Genomic DNA, 9,587 nt, shown 5'->3' on the forward strand with positions numbered 1-9,587 from the left:
AAATGGTCGCTTACTGTACTGTATTTGAGCAACCACTGGGTCAGAATCCAGTGGCCTGCCAACACCAAACTTGTTGACTGCAGAAATACGGAATTGGTATTCATTGCCAGTTATTAGTTTAGTGGCGGTATAGCTGAGGGCTTCACAATTATCCTCAATTAGCGCCCAAGCAAGTCTGCTGGTTTCCCGTTTTTCAATGATGTAGTGTGATACGGGAGCACAGCCGTCATTGAGTGGAGCATCCCACCACAAGGTCATCTTCTCACCAGTTATACTGGTGAATCTTATTGGCCCAACTGGCTTCCCTGGTGTATCTATAAGAAAAAGGTTCCAGAGTTAGTTTCTTTCTCCTTGTCCATTAAAATGCAATCAGGGGCTTCCCTGGTGGCGCAGTGGTTGAGAGTCTGCCTGCTAATGCAGGGGACACGGGTTCAAGCCCTGGTATGGGAAGATCCTACATGCCGCGGAGGAGCTGGGCCCGTGAGCCACAGCTGCTGAGCCTGCGCGTCTGGAGCCTGTGCCCCGCAATGGTAGGGGCCGCGATGGTGAAAGGCCCGCGCACCGCGATGAAGAGCGGTCCCCGCACCGCGATGAAGAGTGGCCCCCACTTGCCGCAACTAGAGAAAGCCCTCGCACGAACCGAAGACCCAGCACAGCCAAAAATAAATAAATAAATAAATAAATAAATAAATAAATAAAAATGCAATCAGGCATGTCTTTAATCCAAGTCCTGTACATTGTAAGATTAAGAAGCTATTTTAGGAGTACCTTGTACTTTCACTGTAATTTCTGCTTTTGTGGAGCCAGATGCATTTTTGGCTTCCACTCTGTATACACCACGATGGTCCCGAGTAGCATCTCTAACAAAGAGGCTGGTGGATCCAAGGACATCGGTTATTTCCATATTCATCCTCTTCTCAATTTCTTCTCCATCTTTGAACCAAGTTACTCGAGGTACTGGTCGTCCTTGCACCAAAGCTTTAATTCTAAGGCTGTCTCCAGACTTAATAGTGACACCATCAAAGTACTCAGGGCCAAACTCTACAATTGGTGCAACTATAAAAGAAAGAGATAATATGCATTAGTTTGGCTTAATAAAGACTTAAATAAGCATGTTTTTCATTAGCACCATATCATAAAGCCTGAAAGGGTAATGCTTATACCAAAGGCTATTTTGAAAGTAGGATTGATAGTTAAGAATTTAGACTATGGGGTTAAACATTTGCATATTATTAGGTTATCGCCTTTGTTATATCTGTCATGTTATTAATCTTGCATTTCCATTTGTAAAAAGAGAAATGAAACATTTATGGATCATTTACTTCCCAATACTGCTGCATATTCAAACAGGTTCCTGTGCCGGGCCATCAGCTGCACTCAGGCAAGCTGATAATTGTGCTGTTGGACCTGTGTTGTATTTTAGTAACTTCAGTCGAGAGGGACAGTTATTCTTGGGACCTTTTTTTCTTTATTTATTATAAATGACTGAAATCACAAAGCTAAAAACTCATTCCCACTTGCATGCTATTTATATGGAAATGAAATAATAGACATGGTAAAAAGAATTGATGCTAATTACATTTTTTTCTTCTCTTCATCTGAAAGGTAGAAAATCTAATTCATCCACCTAACAACCTTTGGTAATCTGTATGAAACGTTTCTCTTCCCATTTTTATAGACCAGTGGCCCCAAAAATATATATATATTTTTTTTAAAAAATGTGAATGCTCTTAGTTACATTGGAAATTGGTTGTAAATGCTTACCATTTTCGTCCCTTGTCATAACAACACCAGAAGACTGTGAGGGCGGGCTTATGGTTCCAACAGCGTTTCTTGCAAGTATTCTGAACTCATATCGATCCCCAGGACTAAGTCCTGTTGCCGTGTACTGGCATTCAGTGACATCACTAAAGTTGCATCTGGTCCAGTGATCGCTCCCTTGCCGTTTCTCAATGCTGTAGGCCACGATCTTACTGCCTCCATCACGCAGTGGTGGGTTCCATTTCAGAGTGATGGTTTCCCGGGTGACATCAATGTAGTCAGGAGTGCCAGGTGGGTCTAAAAATTAGATGCAAGTTAAAGGCATCATTATTTCTGTAATCAACTTTTAATCTTCAGTGGAAGGAAAATAAATAAATCCCCCAAACTCATTTTAGCCATTAATTGCAATTTTTTTGGTATCAGAGTCTTTAAAAAAAAGAATTTTATATTGCTCTATTAGACTGATTTAAAATCATCCCCCTTGCTTTACTTGACCAGCTCTCTAGTGACAAGGAAATATGTGAGAAGGTGATATGTGGAAGAAAAGCAGTGTTTGAGTTGTCACTAACACATTCAGTTGCAGAATTAAATATATTTGAATAATCCTCAGTCACTTACCTACTGGGGAAACAGCTAAGGTAAATTTGCTTGGGTCACTAGGTGAGCTTAGGCCGGCAGAATTTTCAGCGTATACACGGAACTGGTAATCCAGGCCTTCCATTAGTCCAGTAGCTCTATGTTCTCTTCCAGATATTGGTGATATGTTAATTCTTTGCCACAGGATGCTATTTCTTTCTTTCTTTTCAACATGGTATCCAGTAACTTCTGAACCGCCATCATAAACTGGAGCATCCCAAGTTAGGGACATGCCATCAGAAGTCACATTGTATGTAACTGGCTTTCCTGGGGGACCAGGAATCCTGAACTGGTGTTTTGCCACAATGATGTTTGAGTCAAGTGGCTGGCTGACTCCATATCTGTTTTCTGCCCTAACTCTAAACTGGTATTCAGCATCTTTGACTAGATTAGGAACTTTGAAAGTTGTCCGGGCAACACTGGAACACACCATCTTCCAATTAGTTTGTGAAGCTTCTCGCTTCTCAATGCTGTAACAGGTAATTTCTCCTCCTCCATCATCATCGGGCACATCCCATGATATGATGACACTGTCAGCCTTGATTTCATCAAATCTAATGGGCCCTTTGGGCTTTGATGGTGGGCCGAGTGTGATGATTGTAATGGGAAATGAGTTTCGACAAACTGCGTTATCGAGAATAATGGTGTATTTCCCTCCATTCTCCTTCTTTGCATTCTTAATACTCAAAGTAAGTTTGTTTTCAGTTTTACTCAAACGAACACGTTCGCTTTCTTTCAATGGCAAACCGTCTTTCAGCCAACTGATAGATGGTTTGGGTTTTCCTTTATAAGGTAACTCGAGGTGCACATTATGCCCAATTCTCACAGTGACTTGTGCCCCAGGGATTTCTGACAGGTCAACTTGTGGTGGAATTACAAGTTCTTTCACTGTAATTGGCCCAATAGTGACACCATCACTCAGTCCTTTCTCATTTCTGGCAGACACTCTGAATTCCAGGACTGAATGTTCCTTGAGTTGGCTAACCTCAATTTCACATGTCTTACTTATGCCAGCATGTGACCATGTTTGTTCGCCTTTACCTTTCCTTTCCACAATATAATCTGTGATGACACTACCACCGTCAAAGTCAGGCTTGGTCCAGCTCAGGGTAACAGATGTTTTTGTTGAGTCTTTCACTGAGAGATCGCGTATAGGAGCTGGTACTTCAACAGCCTTCACCGGCTTTGTAGTTTCACAGGGTTCCCCGATTCCAATTTCATTTTCTGCAAGAACTCTGAAGAAGAATGGAGTTTTCTCTGACAAATCTGTTACCTTAAAGGATGTGCTAGAACATTTGTGTGACACTGAAGACCATGTTCTCTTGGTGGCATCTTTCTTCTCAATGATGTAATTAATTATGGGAGATCCTCCATCAATGAGAGGAGACTCCCAGAGCAATGTGACTGTGCCTCGAGAAACATGTTTAATCTGTAGTTTCTGGCAGGCAGCTGGTGTATCAAGCACTTTAACGTTCACAGTTGAAGACTTTGGCTGACCAACGCCATTTTCTATTGTGAGAATATATTTGCCCGTATCATTGCGAGTGACTTGAGGAATAGTGAGTAATGAAGATGAATCAGTGTTTTGAATGCTGTATCTGGCATCACTGCCAAGATTCTTCTCATCTTTTCTCCATGTGACAGTAGGTGGAGGTCTGCCTTTGAAGGGAATCAACACTTGAACGTCTTCACCAGCTTTAGCTATAATGGAGGTCCTGAAAGCCACATCTAGGTCGATCTCTGGTTCCTCTGTAGACATAAAATGGACATATACAATGAATTTTAAAGCAAGGAAATGAGTGATTTCCTCTATTAAAAAAATAAAAACACAATCATACCAGTAGGTACGTACCAAGTATATCTTTGGCCTGTACGGGTTCAGTCATTTCTATAGGTTCCCCTTGTCCGGCACAATTTACAGCGGATACCTGGAAGTAGTAACTGACTCCAGGTTTCAGGTTAGATACCACATACTCTGTAGTTCTGACCTCTCCTTTTGTAGAGACAACAGTCCATTCCTCTTCCTCTCCTTGTCTCATGCCAACAACATATCCAGTAACAGCACTGCCCCCATCGTAGACCGGTTTACTCCAGCCAAGAGTGATGGATGATTTAGTTGAATCTTCAATTCTTATCTTAGCCGGTGGGCCTGGAGGATCTGGCATGGCCAATCACAATACCGTAATTACATAATCGTGTACAGTTTGGTGACATGAAAGAATACATAGGTGAAGACACCACACTTACCAATAGGATCAGCAGCTTTGTAGAAGTCAGATGGTTCAGAAAATGGACCCTGTCCAGCAGCATTTATAGCACAAACTCGGTATTGATAGTCACTGTGTTCCGTGAGTCCTGTCACTTTCTGTCTAGTGTCACGGATCGTCTCCTTTAGGACTTTAAACCATCCCAGACTCTTCTTGTCTCGTTTCTCAAGGAAATAGCCGCTTATGTCACTACCACCATCTGCAACTGGCCTGTTCCAGACAACAGTCATCGAATTCTTGGTTATCTTTGTCACCTCTGGCACGCTCGGAGGCCCAGGTGTGACTGTTTAGAAAGGAAGAGGAAAATGAGTTCAAAGGATCAACATTACTGATAAATTCTACCTTTTAATCTTCAAATCCTATCTAAGAATATTAGTTTCATTTATTACACTTTCTACCTGGTGAAAAGGATGATAATGAGAAGCGATATGATGAACAAGAAAATAAAAGTCAATCAAGCTCTGAAAACATATTCATAAGCTAGCAGAATAGTATGTATGTATGTATGTATGTATGTATGTATGTATTTATTTATTGGCCGTGTTGCACGGCTTGAGGGATCTTAGTTCCCCAACCGGGGATCGAACCCGTGCCTTGGCAGTGAAAGTGCCAAGTCCTAACCATTGGACCGCCAGGGAATTCCCAGTTTATATTTATTTTTAAATTTTCAAGTATTTGATTTTAGTTTTCTAATGAAATCATGTCTCACCAAATGCATTCCTTGCTACCACTGGGTGAGATTCCAGTGCATCACCAATTCCGTATTTGTTCACAGCGCGAACCCGGAAGATGTATTCATTTCCTTTGATAATTTTGGTGGTCGTAATGATGCACTCTTCCAAATTTTCAGACATCATAGACCACACGAGGCGGCTTGTCTCACGCTTTTCCACGATGTAGTGAGTGATTTTTGCACCACCATCATCCGCTGGAGGCTGCCAGAGAAGAGTTATCTTTGTAGCAGTGACGGTCTTAAATTCAATTGGTCCACCTGGAGGTCCTGGTTTGTCTGTAAATGAAAAAACAAAATGGTATATTAGTCAATTTTAAAAGGCTTCTAATGTAAAATTATTAAGTTTTAGGCAAACAAAATGTGATGTGGGCCTGTATTCACCACCTACCAAGGATCTGCACTCTGATGGTGGCTGAGGCTGAGCCTATGGCATTCCTTAGTTTTAATTCATAGCTTCCACTGTTAAGGCGAGTTGCATCTTTGATGAGTATAGCTGCAAGGTCAGTGGTATTTTCGACACACACCAGTGCACTGGTTTGTAACTCTTTATCATCTTTATACCACTCAATTGTAGGCTCAGGTTTGCCAGAAATGCCAGCTCTGAGCTTCACAGATGTACCTGCTCTGTATTTGATAACTTCTGTATATTCTAGAGGCAAATCAATTACGGGTCCACCTGCAAGAAAAACAGATGAGAAATATTTAGAAAATCACAAGGATGAAATAAATAATTGCAACAACTTCAAAGTAAGCCCATTGGCCTTTATTAAATAATACACACGAAGTAGTTCTAATACTATTTATATTTTACATTTAATTTTACAAGCCACTCTTTTATCACAGATGGGGAAGAAAGATTGTGAGTAAGCTCTGTACCCCAGTGACACTGCACTAATTGCACAGGGACTTAACTGCCTTTGAAATGTATTTTAACATCTATCAGGTGTTTTATTCCAGTGATGCAATGGGATACGGCAGTGAGAGCATCATTGCAGAAGCTGCATTATATGTTTTCTTTTATTCTAGTTCTCCTTCCTCTGACTACCTCTGATTCTTTTTATTTTCCCTTCCCAGTTCACTGGTATCCAAGTGGGGGCATTTCACATCAGACCCTTGAATTCTGAATTATCTACTCACAGAGCTGTAAACTTCCCTGGACTGATTTTCTGCCAGGCTGCTTAAAATTTTTGAGAAACAGAATTAATTTGACTTGCTTCACAGTCTCACAAATACTGACTCAGTGTCTACAAAGCCTGGTTCATAAAGAGAAGCCCTGAGATTCTCAGCATGAGGATGGGAGTGGATACTTTTGCCCAGATACCATAGAGACTCCTCCTTGAAAATGGGGACTTTTAGAAAAAGTGTCACAGGGTACCTAACTCTCATGAAATTTTAATTTTCAAAGCACTGTTGAGCTGAATGTGCCACTTATTTTCCAGAATGGTCAAGTATGTGTATTTTGGACTGACAGCCATGTAGAGAGAATTCTGGAGTCTGTCTGTTTGAATACCCACCCTATCATTAATGAGCTGCTTGATGTTGGGGAAGTTATATAAGTGCTCTAAACCTCAGTTTCTCTACAGTAAAATGGGCTTATCTTAAGGCTGTTAGAACTAGGGGAGAGAATTCATGGAAAGTACCCAGTAAATGTTAGCTGCTGCTAATATTATCATCATTAACGCCTCTGTTTAGTCTTTCACTTATTTCAGAGGAATATTCTCTGGGCATTCAACCATGGTTTTAATTATTGATGCTGAACATTTTAAATAGAAGAGTGAAAACACCAACTCATGTAATCAAAGAATCATAAAAGGTTGAAGTCAGAAAGCCCTTTAGGTATCCTGTAGTCCAAATCTCATGTTTTACAGTTAAGTCAAGAGGCCTGGAGGGGTTATGGAATTTTCCTAAGACTCCCAGCTAATTCATAATTTCTTCTAAAAATCTAACAATGTACATAGTAAAAGTTATCCTACAGATTAGGGCCACAAAAAGTAAGACAAAATACTGAGTTAAATTGCTGTCGGGATTCAAACTGCTAAAAATGCTTACCATAAGAATCGATGCATGTAATGGGGCCTGCAACCTCGGATGGATTGCTGATGGAACCGACAGCATTTCTAGCAAAGACACGGAATTCATACTGGGAATTCTGAGTCAAGCCAGAGACAGTGAGTTGAGTCTCAGTAACGTTGGTGAAGCTGGCCTTGGCCCATCTGCCATCTGGAAGGTCTCGTCTCTCAACAATGTAGCCTGTAATCTTGCTTCCTCCATCAAAAGCTGGTTGTTGCCATGAAAGGTTGACAGAGTTCTTTGAAACATCAGTGATACGGACATTTCTTGGGGGTTCTGTGGTAATGACAGGAAGCAGATTAGTGGCACTTATTTCAACATTATTTTGCTTTGCAGAAAGAAGGTTTGCATTTTTAAGTAGTGAGAACTGTCCTTCTTATGACAAATACATACCGCAGGCATCAATGGCTAGGACTGGTTCTGAAGGATGGCTGGGTTTTCCAATACCAGCAGCATTTTCTGCATACACCCTGAATTCATAGACAAGTCCAGCATTGATGGTTGTGACTGTGAAGTGAGTGGTGCGGATGACCATTTTGTTGGCTTTCTGCCATAAGATAGTGTTTCTGTCTTTCATTTCCAGGTGATAGCCTATAACTGCACTGCCTCCACTGGACACTGGTTCATGCCAGCCCACGGTGATACTTTCTCGAGTGACATTAGTGACCCATGGTGTAGATGGCGGTCCAGGTGTTGCTACAAAAGAGAGAAATCCCACAGGTTAATACAGACACTTAAAACATTTATGTATATGGAAACCTGGGATCTTTGAAAAGTTTGACAACTTACTGTATGGTAGTTTGACAACCACACAAGCCGAATCTATGTGATCACTGATGCCAAAGCGGTTTTCTGCCTTGATGCGGAATTGGTATTCTTCTCCTGTGGTCAGTTTCATGACTTTAATGATGGTTCTTGCAACTGTCGCAGACACTTCAGTCCATACTGCAGTACTTGTCTCTCTCTTGAGTACAATGTAATTGGTAACCTGACTTCCACCATCATACTTAGGTGGCTCCCATTTGAGAGTCACGCTCTCTTCAGTTACATCACTAATCACAACAGGGCCAGTTGCGGGACCAGGCCTGTCCAGTATGATGATGTTAATGAAAGCTTTGGTTGTTCCACTGGAGTTGGCAGCAGTGATCTCATATCTTCCAGCATCAGCAGCAATGCTTTCTTTGAGATTGATGGTCAGGTTCTCAGCAGTAATTTCAGTGTTAAATCTCATGGTTGCTTTCAGCGGGACACCATCTCTTGATAAGGTCACTTTGGGCAGTGGTTTTCCAGAAATTGGAATATCAACTTTAAGGTTTGAACCAGCTCTAACATAGACGGTATGACTTGGGAAGTTCTTCATGTCAATTTCAGGTGGTTCTGAAAAATAAGAGTATGGAAGGTGAAGGTGAAAAACGTTTTATTGCAAATTAACTTAAGTCAATGCAAATAATTTCAAATTTTGCTTCTGCATAAAATTAGACATACCTAGCTGCTCCTTTACAAGGACAGGAAGCAGAAGCTCTCTTGGGTCACTCAGACCAGCTTGATTTTCAGCAAACACCCGGAAAAAGTATTCAGAATTCTCCCTCAGACCAGAAATGACATGATGGGTTGACTTTACCACTGCACATCTCACCCAATTTTTCTGTCCTTTTTCTAGTGCTTCAATGACATAATGTACAATTCTGCTTCCACCATCATGTTCTGGCTTCAACCAGGCCAGGGAAACACTATCTTTGGATACACGTGTTACTCCAAGTTTTTCAGGTGGGCTTGGTTTTTCTAAGAAAGTAAAACATCAGAAGAAAGAGAAGTTATTACAACATTTTTCCCCACATGTGTTCTTCCTGCATTGTGAGAAGAAAAAATTTTAAATGAAGGCCACAGAGTTACTTTTATTTGAGTCTTTCTTACTTTTTATATGATCAGTTTGGCTTCCGAGCCAAGCAAAACTTTCCCAGGCTTTGTCATCTTATGTTATAGCATGTCATAGCATTCAAATCAAGTAAGTGTCAAATGACCAAATAAAATGATTAAATTTATCCCAAATTTATCATGGGTGTAAAAATGAGGAATGAGATGAACAATCTTGTAAGAAACACTATCATACAATTTCTGCA

The 9,587-nt window shown here is 40.9% G+C and overlaps 1 protein-coding gene across 2 annotated transcripts in view; it reads right to left on the reverse strand.

The window, feature by feature from the left end:
• The window catches only part of TTN (titin), a 287,640-nt gene that overhangs the window by 23,639 nt on the left and 254,414 nt on the right, over positions 1-9,587 (reverse strand). For both annotated transcript variants that reach the window (XM_057551572.1, XM_057551571.1), the window contains 12 exons: positions 8,953-9,249; positions 8,257-8,844; positions 7,861-8,163; positions 7,447-7,743; positions 5,786-6,073; positions 5,374-5,673; positions 4,645-4,947; positions 4,250-4,555; positions 2,380-4,146; positions 1,765-2,058; positions 769-1,056; positions 15-314 (listed from right to left, as the gene is read on the reverse strand). In XM_057551572.1, coding sequence (XP_057407555.1) covers positions 15-314; positions 769-1,056; positions 1,765-2,058; positions 2,380-4,146; positions 4,250-4,555; positions 4,645-4,947; positions 5,374-5,673; positions 5,786-6,073; positions 7,447-7,743; positions 7,861-8,163; positions 8,257-8,844; positions 8,953-9,249 — 5,331 coding nt within the window. The remainder of the gene's footprint in view (positions 1-14; positions 315-768; positions 1,057-1,764; positions 2,059-2,379; positions 4,147-4,249; positions 4,556-4,644; positions 4,948-5,373; positions 5,674-5,785; positions 6,074-7,446; positions 7,744-7,860; positions 8,164-8,256; positions 8,845-8,952; positions 9,250-9,587) is intronic.

Source organism: Balaenoptera acutorostrata, chromosome 8 (genome assembly GCF_949987535.1).
Source record: "Balaenoptera acutorostrata chromosome 8, mBalAcu1.1, whole genome shotgun sequence".
Lineage (NCBI taxonomy): Eukaryota > Metazoa > Chordata > Mammalia > Artiodactyla > Balaenopteridae > Balaenoptera > Balaenoptera acutorostrata.